Source organism: Pelmatolapia mariae, linkage group LG7, assembly GCF_036321145.2.
Source record: "Pelmatolapia mariae isolate MD_Pm_ZW linkage group LG7, Pm_UMD_F_2, whole genome shotgun sequence".
NCBI classification, from domain to species: domain Eukaryota; kingdom Metazoa; phylum Chordata; class Actinopteri; order Cichliformes; family Cichlidae; genus Pelmatolapia; species Pelmatolapia mariae.
Genome location: NC_086233.1, coordinates 24,885,082 through 24,898,626, shown reverse-complemented (window position 1 = coordinate 24,898,626; position 13,545 = coordinate 24,885,082). Strand labels below are relative to the sequence as shown.

The 13,545-nt window shown below is 39.3% G+C and overlaps 1 protein-coding gene across 1 annotated transcript; it reads left to right on the top strand.

The window, feature by feature from the left end:
- Positions 1-2,671: 2,671 nt before the first annotated feature.
- LOC134632080 (prolactin-releasing peptide receptor-like) lies at positions 2,672-10,558 on the top strand. Its single transcript, XM_063480667.1, has 3 exons — positions 2,672-2,739; positions 5,988-6,466; positions 8,490-10,558. Exons 2-3 carry the CDS (start codon positions 6,018-6,020, stop codon positions 9,121-9,123), a joined length of 1,083 nt encoding a protein of 360 aa, XP_063336737.1. The 5' UTR covers positions 2,672-2,739; positions 5,988-6,017; the 3' UTR covers positions 9,124-10,558.
- Positions 10,559-13,545: the final 2,987 nt, after the last annotated feature.

Sequence of the window (13,545 nt, the reverse complement as noted above, 5' to 3'; positions counted from 1 at the left end):
CAACACATTTTTGCATCATTAAATGGGCACTTTCATCTTTTCTTTAAAAAAATGCTTCTGCTTATACAGATTACACATGATTTGCATATGTTATGAACTTTGCAGCCACAGGCCCGCCCTTTCCTTTGAATCCTTACAACACCAGGTAAAAATTGCTTCCTACAGTACTAGACCTCTAAATCTGCAAAAATGACATGACAGGATAGACTTCTAGCATCTGGGGATCAAACTAATTCAGTTTCTTTTTGTTTTTCTGTCTATGCCAGTAATATCATTATTATGTGCATATGCAGTGTGATATACAGTTTATGTATTTATTTTCAGTATTTTTTTTTTTTTTAATGAGAAATGGCACAGGTGATATTTTGTATTTCTATAGTGACACTGTGTCTTGCTAGCCTTGTTTATGTCTTTTACAAAGATTCATGTTTTCATATGTGGCTTCCTCTGAAATTTGGAGCAAATTTCTGCCTCATACACAAAGTCACAAAACTGAAATGACAGCCTTGTTTTCCTCTAAAAAGTCAAAAAAATTTATAGCAGAAGAATTGCTGAGGCATAACTGCTGCCGGATTTACATCATTCAGTCTCCTACATTGAAAAGGTCAGTTTGTTATTTTTTATTATTTTTAGTTAAATAAATTATATATAGCTTACCTCTGCCATTTGCAACCACAGCAAACTCAACTGTGAATCACAGTGCACTTTAAAAACCTTTTATCTGTCAGGCTCTGGGACAATGCTCTAAATGGAAACATTTGAAAAGCAATTTTTCTTTAAAAACAGGAAGCTTTGTTGACCGTCTCATCGTTTGCAATGACATCTTGAGTTGGGAGCAAAAAACGTATCTTAAAATGTCTCTGAAAATGGGCAGCAGGTTTGACATCAAAGCAGAGCCCTAAGTCAGTTTCCGTCATGATGAATCCCTCAATGAGAGAAGTGCAGTTCATTCAGCTGCTTTCCTTTTTGGCTGGCATCTGTGTTCATTCATTTTCAGTGGATCCATTCATTACATCTGAGCAATCCACAGTTTTTCTTTTGGCTATATTAATGTAGTGTATGGGATTCCTTAGTGGGTGTGCTAGTGGGAGGTGCTTGGGCAACAAGCGACCATGCATCAGGTGTAACAGTCACTTTTTTTGTTGTCCAAGCAAATACTCAACACGGCCCTCCAAGATTGATGTGCAGTGGTGTTTCCCCAAGAAAGACTCATTTTAAAGATGTTCCAAAACATGTAGGTGCCTGGACTATGCGGACTTGTCATTAATTGTTATCCAGTTGTGTTTTAATTATCCTGTAATTTTAATACATAGATTGTTTTATGTCTTTTGGCATTGAAAGATACTGTGCTGGTGATTGTAACACAGTCTTCTTCAGTGTGCACACTTGGGGCGGTGTAGTTTAAGTTTGCGTCTGGATTTGTAGTGGAACTGTGGTGAGATCACTTAGTTAGCGTGAGCGATAAATTAAATTGAGCCCCACACTATGCTGCAGCCTCTGGCTGTCCTCGCTTTTCCTAACTTGACCTTTTGCGGGTCCAGTGGGTATGTTTGTTTTTTTATTAACATATTTGCATTTTCCAGCCATCCACCCATCTATTTCCTTCTGCTTATTCAATACAGGGCAACAGTTGGACGGGATCCTCTCTCAGCTGTCACAGGGCAATGAGGGGGGTTATTCCCTGGACAGGCTGCCAGTCTATTGCAGTGCTAACCATTCACACTTGCATTCACAGCCAGTTTAGAATCATCAGTTAACCCACATGCATGTCTTTGATAGGACGCACACACACACACACACACACACACACACACACACACACACACACACACTGAAAGAACATGTAAACCTCCACACAGAAAGCCCATAGCCAGCTTTTGGATTTTAATCCCAGACCTTTTTGCGAAGAGGTAATGGTAGTAGCCACTATCAACCATCTGCATTTTTACATATATATAATTATAATATATCTATAATTATGTATAAAAAAAAACTGCAACAGCACTTGTGCAGTGTTTACTTAATTTCAGTACAGTGGTAACCCTTCTCGTGAGCCACATTAATATGAGTGTAAGTCACGATCTTCATACCTCTATTTCACCCTTAACTGTTCATTCATATATTTCATGGTAATTAATAACTCATTTTAACATGAGATACTTCAGATACTGCTGACATGCAGACCTGCATCTGTAGCAGCCAACATGCGTGGCTGTCTTCGTGGGCTTTTGTAGACCTCTTTCCAGCAGGATTGGAAGGAATCCAGCTTCAGCTTCCATTTTTCTGATCTTTTTGACAATAACAGCGCTTTGATTGTGTGTTAAGTCAGAAGGTTACTGGCAACGCAACCGTGTAAACAAACAGTTCAGCAAGCAATTAATTAAACTACTGTCAGAGCGAGTCCTGCATATGCCTGTGAACACAGCTCTAATTATCTTAACTGTCACCATTCCCAGATCTCTCAGTCAGACCGCTAACTAACGAGTTGAAGATCAAACGTCTTTGGCAAGTCCAACCTAGACTTTATTCTTTTTGGAACTAAACTATCTTATTGGCATGTCTCTCACCCACTCTCTCTCCCCCCGTTTTCTCCTCCTCTCTCGCACGCTCTCTCTTTCTGTCTTTATAAAACTGCATTCAGCCCGAGCTCACTCACTGTGGAGAAGCACACAAGGAAGGTCTGCTCTTCACACTCCTCACACACTCAACTCGTCATTGCACTGAGAAACAGCAGCACAGGTAGGTTATCAGCTGATTGTTTTGTAAGGAATTTTCATGTTATTGTATTCTTTTTTTATTTTATTTTATTTCAGCTGCACCTTAAGCAGTAACATTTTTCTTTTTCCAAGTGCATAAAAATATCTAATTAGAACAGAAACGAGCAGAGTGTTTCCTGTTTTTCAAGCTTTTCCAGTCACATGTAACACAAGCCTCACAGGTAGGGGCTTATGTTAGGTAATTTCAGAATGTTATATATATTTGGCAACTACATGCTTATCCCCATTTTTTTTCCAATTAATGCTTATAAAGGTATAAATTGGTGTGAGCTAATAGCTTTGTATGCCAGACCTCATTTATGTAATGCTTCTTGGCGTTTTGATCCAATAAAATCAGATATTCTAACATAAAATCAGATCGCAAATAACTGCTGGCATTGACATGTGAAGCTTTCTATTGTTGGAGGGTGAGTGTATAAACACAAAGGAACCAAAAAGACATGCATATGTCACCTAATGCTAAAAAAAAGTGTTTTGGAACAGTTAATTGTTCTTGATATGAAATATCTATTAGTGTGTCAAGAGGAAATGTTTAGATTTGTAATATTGCAAATATCTGAATGAGAAGAAATGTGCATCTTTTTTAAATAAATAACAAAATACTAGTAAATAAGAAGTGCTGGAAGGGTGTACAAACCTGTATCTGGGATGAACATATGAGAAAGATGAGGCTGCTGGAGAGCTGGCAGGTTTATCTGAAATCTTACACAATGAAAAACATCAGCATAGCAACAGGACACAAGGTGGTGGTCACCCTGCATTAGCGAAGACTCTCACGAGCAGAAATTCTGCAGCAGGCAGATGTTTCTAGATATCCGGGCTCTTCTGCAGATGTACAACATAATGAGCTTTGGACAGGAAACAAAAATAGTTAGCAGAGGACACTGAGTCCAACAGATGAAAGAGACATAAAGCCTTATTTTGAGAAGTATTTGGAAGAACTCCAGCAGCATCATCAGCTGAGAATCACCAAAAACCAGTGAAACCCTGATACCCCTATTTACAGTACAATACACAGAATTCTGTCAGAAGTGATCTTTCTGAAAGATGAGAGCTTATTTGCCCGTCTGTAAAGCAAGCCAAGCTCATCACCAGAGTTAAGGGCAGATAAGGAACCCTGCAGCAGGTTCTGGGTTCCTACAAAGCTCTGATGTAAAAAAAAAAAAAACCCCAAACAAATCAATGCATTAATATTGGGTTAGATATAGAGACAATACCATTAAACCTTCATCCACATAAGAGCTATTGAAAGTTCTCTAAAATGCTTTTATCAAACATGAAAAATGCATATAATAGCATATTAATTTGTTGTTGTTTATTTTTTTTCACTTATACAACGTTTATTGATAGCACTTTATATTTTGTCACTTTGGAGCTCTTTTGGTGCACAAGACTCCATCATTTTTTCTCCTTATTCACATTCAGGTTACTATGTCATTTGGTTTGAGCCTCATTTGTGTGGAAAGTAATTTGGGGGAGCAAAGTACTTTTTATTTGTGCAGATCTGATCTTTTTAACCACATTTAAAGCACCAGGGTCAGTCTTTTAGACCTGTCAACATCCATTTGGCAAATCGTCACTGAAAGAAAATACACTCTACAAGTGTGAAAAAGCCCTGTGATACATACAAATTATGGAGTGCATAATTTCTTCACTGCCGAAATCTGTGTAAGAGGTTCAAAGGAGAGACTTGTATTCAATTGTACCTGAAATGAACAAAATCCTGAACAAGCACCAGCAAACTATGGAGGAAATCTGATCGTACTTTACAATCTTTTCATTTTTTCACACTCTTGGTGAACATTAGGATTAGCTGTCAGAATCAGTCCTTTGCATCAATGGCAGAATTCATTTGAATGAAAAAAAAAAAGGCCTTGACAAAGTACAGTTCAGTCCTTAGTTATTCTGTGTACTGCTACACTAAAGAGCAGTATAAGTGTCAAGTGTAAAAAGAACAGAATGAGTACAGAAAGTCACAGTCTGTGCTGCAGCTGCAAATGATGTAATCTGGTGAGGTGAAAAGGACAGAAAGATTTTCATGAAATTATGTGCAAAAACAAAACAACCACAATAATAAACCTCATCGATTCTGACTGCGCTCCTTTTAGACTTCATTTCAAAACACCACTGCTTTGAAGAGGGGCTCCTGTTTCATCATCTATTTGCAAATTACTACATTTAGATAATTACACGACACATTGCATCAGCAAGCTGGCTTCAAAATAAGGCTGTGAAGTTATTTTGCACAGGAGATTTAATATGTAGAAATTCAGAAATTTCCGTCCGGGTGCTCCATATAATGGCAGCCCATTGCAATTTTGAGGAGGTTACCAGCCTTGTAAACTCAACAACAATGCCTGGAAGAGCTAGTTTGATAGATAAATTAGTGTACATTTGTTTTCCTTCGTTTCTTTTTCATTCCATCTGGTGGTGTTCCAGTTGTCAGCTTCAAGGACAGGTTTAACATCGATGATGATAAATCAGCGAGTTTTGGCTCGCTGATTTAAAACAGTTTTTTACTAATTAAATATCTGTAGTTCTTTTAAGTCTTCCACAAGTCTTCGAACCACAGAGCCCAGATGTGTTCGGTCCCACCTTACACATGTGAAGCTGTTCCTGGTTCCACTTTTCAGGCACACAAAAACAAGGAAGTTGTTAATTTAATTTTACGCTTAAATGTTTCCTCCCGTTAATTAATTAACTCGCAATTCCTTCTCTGCTAGGTGGCATGTGACAATAACCGGAAAGGGAAGCAACATTTTAATCCATTAATATAATGCATAAAAATGAAGCATCTTAGTCGCGTTGAATTATTCAGTCGATGCAGAAAAGTGCTATAAGCAGTCAGCTTAATAATCACAGTTACGAGATGCAGAATGTGCTCTAACATTAGATACAATCATATGGGTTGACATTCTCAATATGCAGACTTAAGTAGAGAATGCATGCTGGGCTGTTCATTCATGTTCAAATGCATTCATAACTATCATAATAATGTCTTCTTCTCTTCTCTCCATGACCAACACTATCTGTGTGTTTCTTTTACTAAAGCAAATTGCTGTTCCGTTTTCCAAATGTCACGAATGGCTTGCACCAGAATGTGGTTACATTTTGTCCAGTCTTGGATTGACTGGACAAAATTGAGATTTTACCTTTGGAAAAGTTAGAATGTCGTGTCGTTTCACTGTTTTTTGTTTTTTGTTTTTATAGTGCAGTTACTGGGAGACTGATTCTGCTCCCATGGAGGGTAATCACAGTGGTTTGACTGGAAGCACACAACCATCTTTGCTAGAAAGACAGACTGATGGGCACATTTATGAAGTTGCAGTACAAACCAACTCCACCAACCGCAGCTCCCAGTTTGCAGACGTGGCCTTGCTGCAAACTTTCAAACCTCTCATCATCCCCTTTTACATTCTAGTGGTGGTGGTGGGTGTCTTTGGGAATTACCTGCTTCTTTATGTCATCTGCCGAACCCGAAAGATGCACAACGTCACCAACTTTTTCATTGGAAATCTGGCCTTCTCTGACATGCTCATGTGTGTGACCTGCGTCCCCTTTACTCTCGCCTACGCCTTCAACCCTCATGGTTGGGTTTTCGGGCGCACCATGTGCTATCTGGTGTTTCTCGTCCAACCTGTCACAGTGTATGTTTCAGTCTTCACACTCACTGCTATTGCTGTGGACAGGTGAGTGCTCCTCGTGGCATGCCAGATCTTCTTTAGATCAAAATTGAATATTTGAATTATTTGAATTCTTTTAAATGTTTTTCCCTTTGTCTTTCGCGCCCTCTCTCTCTTGCTCTGTACATATATACGTATATATCTCACAAACAATTAGAAAGGTTTGAAAATGCATCACATCTCAATGGCAAAAAAATCCTCTTGGATAGCTACACTGATATGGACTGTTTGGTACAAAAGGCTGCCACATCATTTGATGGAAATAAAAATGATCAGACCCTGAAAACACCCCAAAAATCAAAATGAGAAATTGATGCAGCAGGTCAGATCATTTTGTCAAAATTTCATTGCAGCAACTTAAAATAGTGTTCAGCAGTTTGTACAGATCCCACGTGCTTGTATGCATGTCTGAAAATGTCCAGGGATCCTCCGAATGAGATGATGGCTGAACTCCTGATTTCCTCCTAGATCCTGGACAGTTTGAGGTGTAGCCTGGCAGAATCAGATGGACTGAAACATAATGTCCCAGAGGTGTTCTATTGAATTTAAGTTAGTCAAGCCTGGGGGACAGTCAGTGGTATCAATTGCTTCATCCTTCAGGAGCTGTCTACATACTGTAACCACATGACGTGGGGCATTGTCATGCACCACGAGGAACCCAGGACCCACTGCACCAATGTAGGGTCTGACAATGGGTCCAAGGATTTCATCCTGATACCTAATAGCACACAAGTTGCTCTTGGCCAGCCTACAGAGGTCTGTGCATCCCTCCCCAGACCATCACTGACTCACCATCAAACAGGCCGTGTTAAACGAGGTTATAGGCCACATAACCTTCTCCACAGCTTCTCCAGACACCTTTCGTGTCTGTCACATGTGCTCAGGGTGAACCCGCTCTCATCTGTGGTAAGCACGGGATGCGAGTGGTGGATCTGCCATTTCAGATATTCTATGGCAAATGTAAATTGGGCTCCACGGTGCCAGGCAGTGAATACTGTGGAGGATGTCGGACCCTAAGGGCATCTCTGTGAAGTCTGTTTCTGATTGTTGGAACATTCACACTGGTGGTCTACTAGAGTTCATTTTGTAGGGCTTTGGCGCTGGCAGTGCTCATCCTGTTCCTCCTTGCACAAAGGACCAGATAAGCACTTTCTACAGCCCCATCCAGCTCTCCTAGAGTATCTGCCTGACTCCTGAAGTCTCCTCCATGATTTTGAGACTGCTGGAAGACACAGTAAACCTTCTGGCATGGCACGAATTGATGAGTCATCCTGGAGGAGCTGGACTACCTGTGCTACCTCTGTAGGGTCCAGGTATCACCTTGGGCTACCAGCAGTGAAACTGACCCTAAATGTGAGAAAAGATGAGCAGTGAACAAATGTCAGTGGTTAGTAAATTCATGACTCATTAGAATTGAGTGTATAACTGAATGCATTAATTCAATTACATGAGCTCCAGACCCAGACAAAACCTAATTATTCAGCTGTATAGGGTGTTCATCATTAAATCCCTGAGACATGCAACAGACCTCAGATTTGAACAGGTCTGCTCACTGGACCCATAAAAATTGCATTGATCTTTAGTTAAGTTTCCAGTTGTACTTTGCATTCAATCTACTGCAATGTCTCCTCCTTCTAAGGGGAAGACATTAACATGAAATGAAAAGTCCCTTTACTTTTAAAGAGAATATAATGCTGCTGTCATTTTGTGATGCACAACTGGGTTTAGTCTTAAAGTTTAAAATATAAATAATTCACTCTTTTTCCTCGTGGACTGTGCAGGTCACGGAGTCTGCTCTGTCTTTTCTAACAAATTTGAATGCCCTTTAGTGAAGCACGTCGAATGCAAAGTAACTGGTTATGAGAAAATGATTCAACTTAACATTTATAGCCAATATTATGTAACGCCACGGCCAATGAGCTTGTATTATAATTGTAGGAGTTCACGACTGCATTAATAGCCATTCATTAATTAAGCATGAGCACCTTCCCTTTCTTTTTTATAAAGTACTATTCCTTATTCATTGCAGATATTATGCAACAGTTCACCCCCTGAAGAAGCGGACCTCTGTGGCGACCTGTGCCTCTGTCCTCACTGGGATCTGGCTTCTGTCTTGTGGCCTGGTAGCTCCAGCAGTGACCCACACCTATCATGTTGAATTCAAAGAGGAAGGCTTCACTATCTGTGAGGAGTTCTGGTTGGGTCAGGAAAAAGAAAGACGTGCTTATGCGTACAGCACCCTGCTGGTCACTTACGTCCTCCCGCTTTCGGCTGTTTTTGTCTCTTATCTCTGCATCACTGTCAAACTGAGGAACTGCGTTGCTCCGGGCCATAGGACGCAGGACCAGGCAGGCGCTCAGCAGGCTCGCAAAAGAAAGATCTTTCGCCTGGTCGCTCTCCTGGTGTCTGCCTTTGCGGTGTGCTGGCTTCCTATTCATGTGTTCAACGTGCTGAGAGACATTGACATTCACCTCATTAACAAGCGTTACTTTTTGCTCATCCAACTGCTGTGCCACCTGTGCGCCATGAGCTCCTCCTGCTGTAACCCCTTCCTGTACGCCTGGCTTCACGACCGCTTCCGCACCGAGCTGCGGAAGATGTTCAAGTGCCATCATCGCATTGGAGTGCCTGCCAATCACTGTGCCGCCAGCGTGGTATTGTAATTGATTAGTGAAGAGCATCCTCTGTCGTTAATTTAGTGTCACTTTCTGACTCATCCTGAGTGCAAGTGGAAACACAGGTCCAGCAAACCCATCCACCTAAACATTTGTGGTAATGCAGTCATTGGTTATAAAACGGGATGGGGGTGAATCTCAGGTGGTTTATTTCCTGGGGAGCATGAAAATGTGCATTCATTTTCTTAGGAATCCCTCCAAAAAATTAGTAGCAGAGTAAAGATTGTGAGCGAATAGACGATCTGTTAAATGGCATGATCAGTCGTGTTTAGGTGGGAGTAGCACCTGTTTATCTAATATCTTGTGTAAAAGGCTGATCATTTAAGCCAAGAGCAGCGAAAACTCAGAGGACCCAAACCAGGCTAAGGCAAGCATGAGTGCATGCAGCTACTTTTGTGGCTACTTAGATCCACACATTTCATTTGTATGGGTTGTCATGTCCCACTAGCTGAAAGATAAGAATCCCTGCTAACACGGGGGGAGGGTGCATATCAGCAGCAGATTTCATAAATATCAGACAGTTAGAATTCAGACTACTCTGTCATGGACCACAGTGCTGTTTGAAAAGAAATGTTAATATTATAAAAATGTTTGTAATAATTTGTTTAATAGTAATATTTCCAGTGAATTAGAGGAGATAAGATAAGAAGGGTTTCAGCTTTTAATCAAAAATGACAGAGAACATGTCAGACGGGTGCAGCTTTACTGGATACGAATAGCAAATTAAACCACGAGTTCAAATTGCATTTGGAAACCACAAAGGTGGTTGTTTGTACCAGGGGGGCTGGTGTCAGAGCTAATCTTTGTGTAGTGCGAAATTAAATTCATCAGCTTGGTCCCTAAGTCCCACATTTCCTGTATTTAATGAATACGTGGCTTAAGTCATCAAATTATTTTTGATAGCATAATATAATTGCTGCAGAAAAATAATCATACTGTGGCAGTTGGCTCGATGTTGCTTTTTCTGTGATGCGGTTTCTTTTGCTTCCGCTGGCTTTTGGAAGTTTGCACATAATGGGAAAGACTGGTTATCCAGGCAGAAAATGTAAAAAAAAAAAAGAAAGAAAGAAAGAAAGAAGTCATGTTAATGCAGCTTTCTAATAAAATTGTCTACTGCATTTACTAATATGTTACACTGAACTGATAACAGATGAGCTGCCTGTTGTTTACACCGTCTTTAATCCAGTTTTATTTAGTTTGCACAGCAGATGTTATGCTTCTTGCTTTGTGTTCTCTGTGTGCACATCTGTGCCTCTGCAGCAGAGTCAACAAATTTCAAATGTTACAGCGTACTCTCTCTCTCTTTTTTTTTTTTTGCTTTTTCCCTATCATATTCTTATATAAAAGGACACAGTATAAATACTTTGCAAAAAAAAAGTGTTATAATGATCACATAATGTTTAAAATGATATAAATGATGTGGTGTGGCGTGTAATAACAGTATACTGTAATGTGTAGCATGGAAAATCTGAGATTAAATCCAGAGATGAAATGACCTCGCTGTTTCTGACCGGCCTGTGTGATGGCAGTAACGGGAAGCAAATTATATCCAACTTGGTCAGAGTGCAGCTGCACAGCTGAATTTACTAATTAAATGGAAGAGGAGGATGAAAAGTGTTGTCTGCATATCAATTAGGCCTGTTAGGACACTGAAAAAAAGTGATAATTTATTGATCTCCCCAATCACGTCAGAGTACTTGCTACTTGCCAACAAAGATGTTCGCTTCCTGCAGTGGTTGTTTTTCAGCACGACAACACCCAGTTAAGTAGGTGGAAATTTGTATCATCAACTCATTCGGTCATGTATGATTTTGTTTATTTAATTTTTGTGTTATACTTTTAACCTGCAAGCTGATGGATTTTTTTTCCCAATATTATCTGCATTTTTTCTTGTTTGTTTGTTTTGTTTTTAACAGAGAAGGGAAATCATCATTTTTAAGTGGATTATTAGCTAATGTTGGCAAGTGTGATTATCAAAATGGATTTATAAACCACACAGGATCAACACACAGCACATGTCTGATGTTAAAAACATTAAGCTGCAAAAGTCTTCATTTTTTTTAATTTTCCAGCCAGACTTTCTTTTCGTTTTGTGAGGTGGTCTTGAGCACTAAGAGTTTTTTGTTTGGACATTTGTTGCTATTTCACTCATTTTCAGTCCAGTCCTTTTACCTTCATAGGAGTGTCGCATTTGCTAATACACTTAAAAGGCACCTAACTCGAGGGATAAATCAGTGATGTGTCTGTACATAGCAGATAACTTAACGAAGAATTCATTTTAAGTGTATGTTGTAGTTCTTTGTCACTAGCAGCATGTTGCAAAGCTCATAATCATTTCTTTACATTTCTTCCCTTCAGTCTTTGAAAAATGCCAAAGATAGCACAGTTTTACAGGCATAAAATAATATTTTTACACCAACATTGTGATTCCCAAAGAGCTAATACCTGAAAACCTGCCAAATCTCCACATAGTGTGCAGTGTGTCCTTAAAATATGAGGTAATTTGACATTTTTAGTTCAAAATAAGCATTAGTCAGTACAAAGGTCAGGAGAGAAATACAACAGTGAGTGTCTACAGCAATCTGTAAAACACGGTAGAGGCTGTGTCATGGTTTCGACTGCATTTCATCCAATGGTGGAAAGCATCTATCTGGAAAGCATCTGATTGGCAACAGCTTCATTTTTCAGCATGACAATGATCCTAAATACACTGCCAATGCAGTAAAACCACACCTGGATAGAAATATATACAATAGTACTAACTATCAGTCATGGATTGGTTCGAACCCAAACATAACTGAAGCAGTGTGGGATCATATTTGACAGTAAACAGAACAAAAGACAGCCAACATCCGAAGAAGAGCTTTGAATATCCATCAAGAACTACTCCTAAAGACTACTTAAAGAAATTACAAGAAATCTTCGGACGGTGTTGAACAACAAAGGTGGTCATACCAAATATTGACTTTTAAGCTTGACTGTGTTATTACCTAATATGCTGTATTTCCATGTATGTTTACACATGTTTCAATAAATCACTGGACATATTTCCATTTTCCTCGCAAAACATAAGGAAATGATAGGTAGCTCCAGAGTTTTGCAAAGTGCTCTAACAAACAAACACTAAAGTATACACTATAACTTCAGTTACCAAAACTTTATAACAAAGGGTTTGAAGTGCAACAGCAGGATATGTAATTTGTCAGATAATTAAAATGCTGCAAAAGGCAACAAAGGCACAAACACACCAGAGAGGTTGAGTTCAATGACTCCAGTTAAGAGGAAAATTATCCACAGAGACCAAAAACTTGTACCAGTAAACATGCTTTTTGATCAAGGGTTTAAACGGGATTTGATAGGCGGGGTTAGTCTAAGATCCAGTGTAGCAGTGCGGTATGATGATTTGGATTGTGAGCCCCAGTAGAATTTTCTTTGTGTGCAGGCTGTGATCAGCTGACCTTTTTTTGGGGGGGGGGGGATTTAGACAATTGATTCAACAACATTTAAGAATATTACACGAGCTATCATGGCAGCATTCTCACCCATAGCAAGTACAAAATTAATATAAAAGATAGCATTTTACGAGTGAAAATAAAAAGCATGACCAGCCTAAATTTAAATTGATAACCGCTACTGTTGCTGAAATTGATCAATCATTAATAATAAAAAATGATCTATACTGAATTTCACTTAAATAAAGGTGCCTGTCATCAACAGACAACAGCAAACTCTTCTTTGATTGTTTTCCTTTAAAGAAAAGCCACATTTATGCTCTTTTACCTTTTTTACCTGGTTGTCTGCACCCTACCACTAGCTCTACCAATCCATCTCAGTGCTCATTGCCAAGTAACCTGTTTAGCATTCACTAAACAGCTTAAAATTTTCATACACTTGGAATAACACAAGTTGATTATAATTCAGTTTGTTTTTCCAAGTTTTTTCACAACATAAATTAACTCTCATCTTCCTCTCCTGTCCTCTCTTTATTACATCAGCTCTTTATATTATCACACATTAGGCTTTTTCTCGATGGAAAATACACATTTCTTTTATCTCGCTCCCATTTTTCAGCACTTGTTAGATGGCTATAATACAGAATTTCCACAACAACAGCTGTGACATCTGTGTGCATGAAAGCATGACAGGGATAAGAAGGAAAACAGGATGTGCAGAGGGTGCAAGCAGGACCGTGGGATGCCACTTTTTAATTTGAGCAAGTATCTCAGTGCGATCAACTGAAAAGACTGCCAGGCTGCAACACAGGAAAAATAATGATGCTTGGTATTATTATGTATTTACCCACCCAATCAGATTTAAGTCATAATTAGCAGAAAATGCCAGAACGTCATTCCAGATCACTCTGTCCCACTTCAACACCAGTTTTTTAAGCTGTAAAGCTGGATTATTTCT

Excerpts from the sequence above, each read along its gene's own strand:
- LOC134632080 (XM_063480667.1), top strand. The coding sequence starts at position 6,018 with ATGGAGGGTAATCACAGTGGTTTGACTGGAAGCACACAACCATCTTTG. Across the intron at positions 6,467-8,489 it reads ACTGCTATTGCTGTGGACAG|ATATTATGCAACAGTTCACC; the intron begins GTGAGTGCTCCT and ends TATTCATTGCAG.